General features: G+C 44.0%; 1 protein-coding gene across 3 annotated transcripts in view; it reads right to left on the bottom strand.

The window, feature by feature from the left end:
* The window catches only part of ATP11A (ATPase phospholipid transporting 11A), a 116322-nt gene extending 108219 nt beyond the window's left edge, over positions 1-8103 (bottom strand). For all 3 annotated transcript variants that reach the window (XM_071569772.1, XM_071569848.1, XM_071569941.1), the window contains exon 1: positions 7718-8103. In XM_071569772.1, coding sequence (XP_071425873.1) covers positions 7718-7756 — 39 coding nt within the window. In that variant the 5' untranslated portion in view covers positions 7757-8103. The remainder of the gene's footprint in view (positions 1-7717) is intronic.
* Between the last annotated feature and the right edge of the window lie 5564 nt (positions 8104-13667).

Below are 13667 nucleotides of genomic sequence, written 5' to 3'. Positions count from 1 at the left end.
CTGCCCCATATCTAGATGAGTTTAATCATAAACGAGGGAAACACGTTTTCCTGTTTCAAAAAGGTAAATTAATCTACAGGTGAGCGCAGAACAAAAGAAAGTATGTCTCTATCACAACTCCAAATTCTTAAGCTTTCATGCGTGTAGTAACAAGCACAATGATCTCAGTAAGAAGCAGCCCAGAACACACTTTCACAGGGTACTTCAGTAATGAGACAAGAGCTTGTATGAAGAACTTTTTATTTTAATACCAAGATGCATCTGGACCTCTAGTAAACCTTGGCATAATTCTGACATTATCAAGTGAACAGCACCCAATTTAAGGAAGTACAAGTTCATTCAGCTGCACATGAATGCATGTGAACATATGCAGGAGGAGGAATCAGGGGGAGATCAGAAGCAGGAGAGTAGAACATTTAGTAACAAGAAAAAACCCAACCCTAAGACACAGTCATTACAGGCTTATGTTCACACCCAGTTTTCTTCCTGTGACACAGTAATTTTCTTACCTAGAAGCGTTAAAGAACCCTTACAACTTCTCTCTATGGAAAAGGCAGGCAATACTCTCATCCCTGTACTAAGAAAAGATGCATGAATAGAGAAATTAACATTCAAATCTGCAAAGATATTCAGGTGATAAATCAGCCTGTGGTCTGCTGTGATATTCCAAACAAACACCCCATCACTGGCTCATCTGAGTCTCCTAGAACAATCCAGGCCAGACTTCCAGTTTCTTCCTAAAAAGAGTGGAGTTTTAAGATAGTATCACAAATATTCAATACTTACAAAATTAAAATCAAAGTTAAATTGCAAAAAAGCCCAAACCAAAACACTTTTCATGATGACTCAGTGTTTGTGCCACAGGCTTCTCAGAGTCATTACTGAGAGGGAAGAAAAACAGCTGGTGTACGTATGATATAGAAAAAGAATCCTTGGTTTGCCTTGTCTACCTGCAACTGTTGCCATGGCAATTACAGCAGAGAAGATAATAGCATTCCATGTCATTCTGCTTCATAACTCAGGATGAACTTCAACTAAAATGTCCCTCAACAATGACACAAATAGAAATATCACATTATCCTGTGTAATGGTAAGCCATGAGAATAATCACTAGCATGATTCTGGAAAAATGTAATCTGCCTAAAAGACTTACGGGGGGAGAGGCAGGCTACTTTGCTAAAAAAAAAAAGGCCCCACCAAAAATCCCAAAATAACCCACAAACACACCCCCCCATCCAAAAAAAACCCCACCCCACAACAAGTACCTCACAGTAAAGTTGAACCCAGTTGCATAACAGGTGCTAAAACATCTGCTCAGTCTTCTGTGACAGTTTTCTCTTGGTTTCTGCTCCCTGACACACCTGCACATGACAAACAGCACCTCACTGTCCCTCACACTGTAGCCCCTCAGAAACCACAACAGTTTTCTCATCACACTTCAAACTAGGTAGATGGGACAACTTTTATTATCCCCATCTCAACACCACAAACAGGAGCCAGCTATGGTGTGTATTTGTGGAATGCTTGTCAGTCCAGTTACTATTTCCTAAGTGTTTGGGGTTTAAAAAGAAGACTCATTGGAAAATCCCATCCCCTTTTGCCACTTTTCCTGTTTCAACTACTATTGTATGACAGGAGTAAGGAATCAATGAGAAATGGTTATCAGAGATGTAAAGCTATAAATGTGCTACATCATAGTTTGTCTCCTTCCATTCCCAAAAATACTTTTGAAAAGGCTTCCTGCTTGCAGAGCTGATACTCTGTGGTGCTTGAGAAAAGGCATAAAAGCAGAAAAATATTAAACTTCTTTTTCAATCAAACAACATGTTATCAATGACAAAAACAACTGCGCAGTTCTCATCTCAAGAGAAGTATTTTGATGCTAAAAAAAGCAAGACTAAAAGTTCTTGATCTATTTTGTCACTGAAATACTTCCACAGTTTAGATGCTCCAAAAGCAATGTTTGCTACTATCAGAGAGCATCTGATGAGTGCAGATGAGCAATATTTTGTAGTCAATAGCAACCAGCTTGTAATGCTGACTTCCTGTAAGCAAACTGGTTTACATATGCCATGTCCTATTTTCACTTGTTTATTCTCAAAAGAAGGAAATTATGTTTTTCTTGTATAAATTAGCTAATCCATGGGGTAGGGGAAAGGGAAAAAACAAAGCCCGTGCAATTCTTCATGTCTATTGTCCTTCAGCAGTAAATAATTGATGGCAGAAGGAAGAGTGTCTGGTGGTTTTTTTGAGCCTCACATAACACTAAAATATCTTAAAGAGTATATTACAAACTGGAACGAACACAGGAGTCACCACCAGGATGAAGAGCTGGTTAGATTTGCACAAGTGCAAAATCCTGTCAGACACAGCCAATGTTCAACAGAATTAACTTTGAAGTAAAGCTTTCAGACTTGGCCTTTTAGAATAACTTCCTGAAAAGTATGCAGGCAGCACTCCATATAGACACCCACCCACAGAAAATAAAAGAAAAAGCCAATTAGGAGAGTAACAAAGCAATGGTGTTTGGGGAAACAGGAATTCAGAAGTTACTCATGCTGTTCGACCTACTCTGTCATGCCTTCCACAGCAGGAAGAACTGGGCCCTGCAGAGAAGCAGAGCTGTGAGATTATGGGAAGCATCTCAGGTTTCAGGAAAACATTTTGCCCAGCAGACTTGCACAAGAGATAACAAAAATGCATTACATACCAGGGATAAACACTGAAGAGCTACAAGTCACTAATTCCTGACCCAGAATACACCCATAGCTCCTATAGAGAACATCTTTTTCACCATCAGGACAGTTGGCAGACAAAATCTGTATACAAACACGTTTACAACATTTAAAACACCTTCAAATTTTGTCAAACCTTATTTTAAGTGAGAGCGAGGAAGAAAGCTGTGTTGATGTTAACAGGCCCCCTGACTGTGAAACATCTACACAGCACGAGTTTAATACTCATCTGCCAGAGTGCAGAGAAAGCTGAATAAATACAAGCAAAAGCAAGAACTGACCACAAGGGTACCCTCAAATGTATTAAACGAACTTGGATTAAAACCAGTAGGTCATCAGAAACATTTGATAAATGGATTGTCCTTTAAGACACAAACACAGAGCACTGACGCTTACAATTCTGCCAACTTGCAGGTCAAAGCAGTTATCAACCTTTGCTGTATCAAAGCTAGATATATAAATAGACTGAAGCTCAACATTTATTTATGTCCACAAAGACTACATACACAAGCAAAATACTTGGGAAAAAAATTACCTAAATGTGCTGCCGCAAAACTTAGTTTTAGGGGCTAAAAACCCCTACTGTAACTTCCTGGTTAGACTAGTCAGTCATCTCCTCAGACTATGATTAAAGTTGACCCACTTATACAAAAGTGAAAAATAGAGCATTCGTTTGTAAACTCATTTATTCCAATCTCCAAAAAAAAGATTTTTTCAGAAATACTTGCACAATTAATAGGCCAGCAGCTTCCCAGAGTTCAGAGCTGTAGAAAATCCTTGTTCCTTCTGAAAACAAGTCTTACCTACTGCTACATGAGTTTAGGGATATTTACATAGGTAACAAATACTTAATATCCAGAATTTTAATCCTGAAGTAACAGCCAAACCTGAAAGAGGTAAAGCAGTAAAGTGCCAGGATCTCCACATATATTACATAACACAGGCAAATACAGACCTCTGACCCAGTAGCATTTACTGTACAACCCAAAGCCATCAACCTGCGCAGGAGCTTTCAGTGATGAGGGCCAGCTGTCTCAAACACAGAACAGCCAGCCACCAGAGGCTGCAAGACGTTTAGCAACCATTTAGTGTCCAAACAAACATATGCTAAAGAGCAGCATCTTCCCTGATTGCCCAGACATATTCAAATTCACAATATTCAGGAATACCCAAATCCAAATTCAGTTATAAACAGCTACTGTGACTATACAAATGACATATGCACATGTTTTATTAAGAAAAGTGTTCACTTTATGAAAGATGTCACCAAGACTTGCTTTAATATCATTAGCCATCTTTTGACTGTGAAGAGGAGGGAGTCCAGAAGTCCTAAGATCAGCAAGAAATGTGTCACCAGTGAAAACTAAGGCAGCTGCAGCCATACAGGCAGCACACACTGCTTGATGATACACACACAGTGTCACAAATAATCTAACTATAAAACAAAAGCTAATCTTGACTGCAGACAGTTTAACAGCTATTGCCTTCTTGGTTTTTGGCTAAATAGTGTACTGCTTAATATTAAGATAATGAGTTCCTCTTGTTACTGAGCACACAGCAGGTTCTGCATGACACTTGCAGGATAGTGCATGCTAATTTTGTATTCTCTGGCTGTGAGACTGAGCTCCCTGGGGTGGCACACATCCTCCAGGGAATACACAAACAATCCAAGGAGAAGACAGAGGAGCATGTTGTCTGATGCAAAAGCAACATCCAGGAAAAAAGGGTAATATTTTACAGCATATGAGACAAAAACCATAGCAATCTCCCAACAATTTTCATACTATCCCCCATACAATCATTACTTCCATTATTTGAAAAGTAAATTCAACAATACAGTTGTCAAAATTTATCTTATTTATCTTACTGTAAAAGGCTTATTCAGTTCCTACAGTCCCACAAAGTGGAAAAGTTGTATATAAAGGTGTTTCTATTTTGTGACTTAAACGTACCTCTACTATAACTCATAGACATTTCAAAGCAGTAAAATATACAGAATAACCTCATCAGACACAATAACGAAAAATTACATTGGTGTGTATCAGCTTGAGGGATCACAAACGATTTGGAGAACTACACTGAACTTCATGGCAGCCGTACTGCAGTGAAATAAACACTTTTTCTATACAAAGTTATTCTTCACCATCAGTCCTGTAAGTTATGGCAACATTAGTAATGGTAACACGAAATAAGAGCTGAAGTGAAAAAAAAAATCCAAAGCTTACTGGATGATTTCAAAGAGGCAGAATAACAACATGAATTTAAAAATTTAGTAAGATCAAGACATAATCATGTCTCTGCTTCTAAGAGACTACACCATCTCTTGGTGAAGAGATATGAATTACAGTATGACAAGCACCATCAACAACTATTTTATACAACGCAGGTTCAATGCCTGCAAAATATAAACATGACACTCAATGCAGGTAAAAGAGCAGATGAATATTTGAAAATGTTAACCAGAAAACTGACAGCATCTGGTCACTGCTATTCTTCCACAGGGCCTTGGAATTATGTATGATTTTGCACTGCTTCAGGACAGCAAGTGTACAGTAAGAGAAAGGGGAACGAGAGGGAATCTTCACAGTAACAAGAATCCTGGTATTTAACTTATGCCTTTATGTCCGACAACAAACAGTAACTGGGAAAGAAAAGAAATGATGCAAAACTGTTAGAAACCATTCTATTAGAAGACTCCTTGAGTACATCACATAGCAACTCTGTGTGATCCCAAAATAGGACTATAAGAGCTACCAGCTACCCCAACATCTCCAGTCTGCATCAGCCCAGGTTCTCAGGATAACCCAGAGATCAGCCTGCTCTGGGAAGCTGAACAAGTCCTGGACACAACTTGCACAACACAAATTTGTACTTTTAGGACCTCGAGCACTGAAAAAGTTTCTGTATAGATTTTATTTTAACTAAACACAAGATTGAGCTTACTTTGCAATAAACACAAGATATAACTATCCACCCCAGCTCTCTCACAGCTTAATAAGCTCTCCCTTATTAAGAAGCAGCTTGGAAAGTGGCAAACATCTGCACTTGTGTGGTGTTGCTGGTGTGAAACAGAGCTTTGGTGAACAACTACAGAGCGGTACCACTGACACCTGCATCCGCCACTCACGCACAGCAGCCAGTTTCAGGGCCAGCAATCAGTGACTACTTCCCATTTTTACTGCTGTAGATGTACAAAAGTGTTGAACTACAGACATAAAAAAAGACTACAAAAAAACCCACACTACATGGGCATCAGCTTGCCAAGCATTAATGGCCTTACTTAAGTGAGCAACACAATTTTACTTACAGCACCTTATTTCAAGATCACCTTTCCTTGGAAGAAAGAATTCAAAATTAAGACACAAGGCATACAAAAGAACAAGAAGCAACAGGTGAAAACATATAAGGCAGCATGACAGCCAGGCAATTACCTAAGCATAGCCTATTGGCATACTTACAACACTGAAAGTAGTGTGATCTAAGAAATAGGAACCCTTCTTCACATGGGATATAATAACGTTTCATTTATCTTTTAGACTGCTAAACTGATGTCAACAGTGCAGGAGGGTGGTACAGTACACAAATTAAAAGCTCAAGTGCCTTATTTTCAACAAACTATCTTAGGTACACCTACAGCAGCTACTGTTTCCTTCATGTCTGAAGCCTAAGCTTAGTTTGAGAGAAGTTAACAATGTTATGCAGAGCAGATTTAACAGCATCTTGCTCTGTACACGATAAATGTGCCATTTGTACAAGTTCCAGATCTGAGCACACAAAAAAGAAATCTTAAATGAAACCCGGGGTTAGATCAACACTAACAGATCTCCACACCCAAAGCGATCTTACCTGCCTCACACATCAGCACAGCTCACCTGAGCTTTAGATATCCATAGAGACTGCCGCTTCTCTTATACCTCATTATTAATATGCATATTAGTTTGAGCATTCTCCTTCAGGGCCACTTTTTAAGGATCCATATACACACAGGTGCTTTCAGTATTCACCTCTCCATTCTCTCCACATTGTAAACAGGAGAAAAAAGAATCCTGCCATTTTTCACCTCTGCTATTTTTCTTCACTGATACTTGAAAAGGACAGACTTCAGCCTGTATCATGTGAAGATAGCTCTTGACACACACAAGCTTAAGTGTATTTTTTTTTACTCGGTCAGAGCATCAAAGTTTCCTCACTTACAGTACTTCCCACATATAGGAAAAGCTGTATATATTTGAAAATCCCAATTACCTCTCCCCACCGTTTTAAAAAATTTCTTTTACACCCAAAAGCAGAACCTTGCAGTTTCCTGGTACTGGTGGTCCCCATCCCTTGTATTGTACAACCACACGCTTACAGGCGTTCTGTCAATCTACTTAAACCATTATCCTGAGCATTTGTTAGGGATTCAATGGAACCTCGTGCTCACTGACGCACTTCAACTTACACTTGGATCCATCCTAATGCACTAGCACCTAGTTGTTCTTTCGGGCCGTACGGGTGGGTTTTCACACGCTAATGGAACTCTCTCCCCGCTGTACTCTCAAGTCTGGCGCGTTTGAATCTTACCACGCACACCTACAAAAACTTGGGACTATTCCGACCATTCGTTAATGTATTTAAACTGGACAATTCCACAAAAACGCCGCTTAACTGAGAAAATATAACAAGGAGAAAAAGGGAGGAAAACCCACCAAAACAATCCCACAACCACGAGACTTTTATCTGCCCTAATAACTACGTATCGCAGCACGCTGTAAATTACAGCGCTCCGAACTTAGGTCAAGCCGCTCTGGTTCAGCGAAGGACAGTCCCGCGGGGCTGCAGGGACCGGCCCCGCCGCTGCCTCCTCCGCGGCCCCGGGCATGGCGTGCGGCGGCCCCGCGGCTGCCCCGGCCGCCGACCCGGCCACGGGACCGCCCGAGTGCCGGCCGAGCCGTGCCCGGGGCTGCCCCGCGCCGGGTGCGAGCGGCACGGGCGGTACTCACGTATCGGCTCACGAGGGTCCGCAGGAGGCTGCAATCCATGGCGGGCGGGCGGGCGGCTCAGGACCGCGCCGCCGGGTGCTCGCCGGTGCCGCCGGGCTCCCTGGCTCGCCTCCTCCCTTCCCACATGCAGGGAGCCGCGCTCGCCCCGCCGGACCTGCTGTGACGCCGGCCCGGCGCTCGCCGCCGGTCCCGGCTACGCCATGTGCTCGCCGCCGCCGCTGCGGCGCGGCGCCCCGCGGCCCCGCATAGCCCCCGCTGCTGCCGCCGCCACTACACTTTGGCGAAGAGGAGGAGGCGGCGAGAGGAGGTGGAGAAACCGCCGCTGCCGCTGCAGCCGCCACTACACTTTGGCAAAGAGGAGGTGGCGGACGCGCCGCTGTCGGGACCGGCTGTGCCAGCGCGCGCTCTGCCCGCCCCCCGCGCGCCGCCAGGGCTTTATGTGCGGGCGGGGCCGGGGCCGCCCCCGCGCCGCTCCCCCGCCCGCCCGGCACCTCCTCGCGCGCGCACGCGCGCGCGCGCCCGGCCGGTACCGGCCCGCGCCCGGCTCGCGCCGCTCCGCTCGCCCACGGCCGCCCCGGCGGCGCGCACGTCTCACGTGGGGCGGGCGCGCGGCAATGCGCGCGCCGGTGCCGTGCCCGCGCCCAGTCCCGTCCCGTCCCTCTCGGCGCGCGAGGGGCGACCGGTAACGGCTGCGGGCGCGGGAGGGGCCTGGGAGGGACCAGCCAAAGAGGGACACTCGGAGCGCTGGGAGGGAACTGGGAGCACTGCGGTGGAAGACAGGGAGTGACACTGAGTGGTTTAGTGGGGGGAAACTGGGAGCACCGGCAAGATCCCGGAAGCGATACTGGAAGAACTTGGATGGAATGAGAGCACTGAGTGGGAGCCAGGGAGTGAACTGGGAGCACTGAGGGGAGCCAGAGAACGGGACTCGGAGTACTGGATTGGCATGGGAGCATGGGGGGGAGAGGAGACAGGGAGTAATACTGGGAGCCCCTGGAGGGAACTGGGAGCCCCTGGAGGGAACTGGGAGCACTAGGGCGAGCCGAGGAGGGACACTGGGAGGGAACTGGGAGCAGTGGGGGGAATACAGTGGATGATACTGGGAGCACTGGAGTGAGCCAGGGAATCATACTTGGAGCACTGTGAAGAAACTGGGAGCACTCACATATGTCGGTATATCCATAAAAGATACAGGGAGTGCTACTGGATACTCCCTCCGCCCCGCCTTCACCTGCGCCCACCCACTCGCGCTCCCGCCCGGCCCGGAGGGACGGGAAGGGGGAAGGGGAAGGGGAAGGTGAGGCCAGAGCGGGAGGGAGCGCCCGGCCGGGGCGGAGGTGCGGGCGGGACGGCGCTGGGCGGGCCCAGGCGGGGCGGGAGCGCGTTCCCGGGAGCCCCGGGGCCAAGGGCGCTGGCTCCGCGGTGCCGCCCCGCCCGAGCCCGGTGTGCCGCTCCTGACACCGGTAAACGGGTTTCGATCAGTGCTGCTGGTGCGGCTCTGCGGGTCTGAGCTGTGCTGAAGGCAAACCCCGCTCCGTCCGTCCCGGCGGCCGGGGAGTGGCAGCGCTGCGGGGCGGAGCCGTGGGACCCTCCCCGCGTGTAAAACGCGGCATGAACGGATAAAGAAAGTTCTGTGCAGTGTCTGAAGCCCAAAAATTACCGTCCTGGTAAGCCCACAAACAGTAGAAATGAGTTGGTGGTAGCTGAAGGGATGAACAGAACATGGCAAAAACGCGCAAAAAGCGGAAGTAGGAGCTTACCGGTACTCCTTTAAAAAAAAAAGTGAAAGAATACCTTTAAAGGCCCTTATTTTACTGAACTGTTGTATTTTCATGCCATTCATACCGAAGACAAGGTCCTGAGTTCGAGTGTCAGTGGGACCGTCCCTGGCAGTTCAAGCCTCCCTGCCATCCCATCCCGTCACATCTCGGATGCTCAGCAGGGTCAACCCCGGTTAATACCGGGTGCTGTGACAGTCCCGAGGACTTCCCTGTCACTGTCCAAGCTCGCTCAGCCGTGGCATATGGACCTTAGGACTTAAATGTTGGGGCCAGTTCTGCGCACGCTGTGCCTCACCTAAAAAATCCACTGCGCAGGCTGGAAGGGCACACCCACGTGGGGAGAGCCCTGCCCAAATCTGCGTTCGCGAAGTCTGGCCGTACAATACGCAATACAATACATACCGAAGAGTCGCTCAAGTTTGCAAGATTCTCGTAGTCTCGGATGACTTCTGCATTACCCTGTACAATTCAATATAAAATTAAGCCTCTAAACCAAATACTTTCTCAAAAATAATTTGGAACTTATTAATTTCATAAAATTCAATAATTTACTAAAATGGTTAACTTTAATAAAAGCATTTTATGCTTTTGAAAATCCACTCCCTTCTTTAGGAGGAAGCACACAAGCTGTCCTTTATTGCATTGCTTATGGCCAGAAGTAGGCAATTTTTGCTTGTTTTTTGTGTTGTCACAGTTATGTAGCTCTCTGGACACCATAAAAGGTTCTAACCCAAAGATTACCTGAATTTTTAATACAACTAACACATGTGGAAAAAATAGTAATTACACTTTTTGAGATCATTACATAAATACTAAGAGAAAGGACACACGACCGACACTTGACAGGTCACCTTTAATGTAGATGCATTATATACATTCAGCATTTATTGCTATTTAGATTGCAAAATGTATAATTCAATGCACACTAAGTGCACTGTGGTCAAGGAAATGTTGCTATTCAAACCCTAAAGTGATGTTGGTCTAAACCCCAATTTTCTTCATCTTGGTTACAACTAATCGTTTATATTCTATTTGCAGCACCTCCTCTTTTCCTGCTCCTGTTTACAGACTGAACACTTTGTAACATAGGTTTTGTACTTGTATTTCACTTGTAGGAAATCATCACTGAAACTGAAAGGGAAAAATTATTAGAGCTATAAAACAAGAGGAATTTGTCTCAAAGTTTGCATTTTTGCATGAGTTAGCACAAAATTATTATCTGTTTATTTACTTGAACAATTACATATTAAAGTAATATTATGTGTGCATGTCATCAGTCTTTAGGAGACTAATTTATTACAAAAAAACCACAGAAGAACTTCATTCATGAGCATAAAGTGATAATTTCAAAATAGGCAGTTTGCAAAACTGAAACAGGAAATTCTTTCAGGTGGTTTTTAGGATATTTCTCTGTCTAGCCATTCAATTTTCAAAGAATCTATGGAATATTCATATTTTGTAATACTTTTACTAGTTATTCCACTTTTATTTAAACCATGCCATTTAATCAATCCAGTGTTTTCAATGACATTCCTTCTTACCGGGTTTTGGAATGAAAGCAAATTTTCAAATTATACAGGAAGGGTTTTTTTAAAGTTTTCTTTCTTTTAATACTTTCAGTAGTTTCTTTCGTTCAAATACCACAATGTATTTTTCCACTTAAAGAAGTGTCTTCTGTGCAATGCACGCCCTTCTTGGTGCACTTCATGGAGCATCTCTGAAGGGGGGGAAGTTCCCCTGACAAGCTGGGAACAGTTAACAACAGCTCAGTGCAGAGCATGATCATCATGGGGACATTTCTGAGCTCCTTGCTGTCTCCTCAGCTTCAGTCACCAAAATGAGACTGCAAGAAATATTTTCCTTGGATCCAGAGCCTGGACCCACTCGAGGATTTAGGTCCCACAAAGGTTGGCTGTATTCCCTAAGGTGGAAAGGGGACCGAGACTCCTGTTCTCATGGACTCTTTCAGTCAAGGGCAGGCCACGCACACCCCGTTGGATACAGCCAATTCCAGACTACTGATCAAGCAAAGCTTTGCTGGTTTTCTGCCTTTTACTATGCTGCCAAGAAAAAGAGAGAAAAGGAGCACAGCTGGATTTTGGGCACATATTGAGGTGAAATGCCAGCCTGCATTGTCTTTCTTTTGTGCCCATATTTCCACGAAAAGAACATCTAAACATTCAGCCCAGAAGAGAGCACTGGTGGGGCACCAGCAGTTAACTCAGCACACCCTTTGCTGACTGAGGCATTTGTATGGAGAGCACTGAACAGCAGATTCACCTCCTCCAGTTTTAGACCTGGGTACCTCAAATCTGCCTAAGTCAGGCTTAAGGTGCCTGAGTCCTTTATTGGATCTGTCCTTAATTGACCTGCTAAAGGTCACGTTGTGACTTAGTTGAGCCCAAAGAGGAGCCATGATCATAGTGGTCATCAGTCTGTTCTGCCTATTATGCAATGTTTCACTTTTAAGCAATTTATTAAACTAACCGTCTTTGAAAGTGCTATCACATTTATTTCATTCCTCATTTCTCATTTTAAAAATAAACTAAAATTACCTGTGTGCTCTCTCTACCTTGTGTGACCCAGCTGTCTTTTGTAAATTTCTTGCTTCTTCTCTGACTGCAGATTAGACCTCCTGTTGTATTGTTCTCCCTTTCTCCTTCCTATTCTTACTCAGTGATTCCTTGTGATCCATTACTGGCTTCTCAGCCTCTTTCTGCCTGCCCAGCTGAATTACCAAATGCTCTAGATCTTTCTACTTACCACAGAATCTCACATCCCTTCTGATTTACTGTATTAGTACAACTCTGCTCGAAACACCCTGCTTATTGTTTACATCGCATTAGAAATCAAAGTGAATATGTTCATGTGCAGAAGATTTACTCATATATACAGCTGTACTTTCTCTTACTTTGCAATTCTTACTGAGTTACCCTGCTTCCTGTTGAGAGACAGCAGCTCACCTCATGCTGGATGCTCTTCTTGAGACAGTGATAGATAGCCTGTGGTTTAATCCACCTCAACTTTGGAAAGTGGGAAGGCAGGATTTAAATCTGGGCCCCAGTAAAGTTCCACAGTTATCACAGGCACAATGATGATATAGTATACACGGATAACATGGTAGACATCAGAGGGGTTTTGTTCTAGATTTTATGTTCAACATCTGTTCAGGTTCCTGCTTCCTATTACACTAGTGACTGTGTACTTCTAGTAGTTCTGGCCAAAGTGACTCTACCTCTTGAAAAAAGTGTATGTAGGTGGTAAGAGCTGATTTGGGCATAGGTGAGAATAGTGTGAGGGATGAGAAATGGCACAGACTGAAAAGCCATTCATTGTATGCAGCTCATCTGCTTGAGAAACTGGTGTGTGCTTTGAATGAAATTGCTTATCCTGCAGTGTTCCTGGCTTTCCCCTTACAAATATATCACTTCTTAAATTTGTGTCTCTGCCTCTATTTCTGAAAAGCTAAGGAAAAGAATTACTTCATCTTTTTCTTGGATTTACACCATATATTTAAACTAGTTAATTTGTATTAACAGGGAAATTATTCCCTCAGTGGAACAGATGTTTGTGCTTTGATCTGTTGAAATAGTATTTTCTCAGATCCTTCTGAATATTGTTTGTGAAAAGAGATAGCAACACTAATTTTGGAGTCTTTGCGTTAAAAACATTTCAGTGCCTGGTGTTTGTGACTGATGTACCTAATCTGAAGAATATAATTAACTGTTACTGGGGTACTCTGAGACCTTACCTGCCCAGAACAGGTAATAAATTGAAGGTGAAGATGAAGCAAGTAAAATGGCCAGCATCAAACCACTCTGCTAATGATTTTAGTAGAAGTAGAATGGCCCAAAGGACAGAGGATTGAGCACTGGAGATTGAAGATCATGTTTGCTTGACTTTCTTTGTCTGGATCTGTTTTTCTTCCAGAAAACATGTATGTGAAAATGAGACATTTCTGACTCTGACCTCTTTGTTTCTAACCTCTGGCAATAATGCACAACTTGTGTTATGCTCAGAAGCTGAATGCACTGTCATTATGACAAAATGTAATTCCCACATCCTTGCTAGCAAAGGTGACCTTTGTTATATAGTTTCTCAACAAAACCCTCTAAAAGAACAGTTTGATTTCTAAGTATCCAACATAATCAAACAATTGCACGTCAGTT

Source organism: Pithys albifrons, chromosome 1 (genome assembly GCF_047495875.1).
Source record: "Pithys albifrons albifrons isolate INPA30051 chromosome 1, PitAlb_v1, whole genome shotgun sequence".
Taxonomy (NCBI): domain Eukaryota; kingdom Metazoa; phylum Chordata; class Aves; order Passeriformes; family Thamnophilidae; genus Pithys; species Pithys albifrons.
Note: the sequence above shows the minus strand (reverse complement) of the source record. Positions and strands in the feature narration are given on the sequence as shown.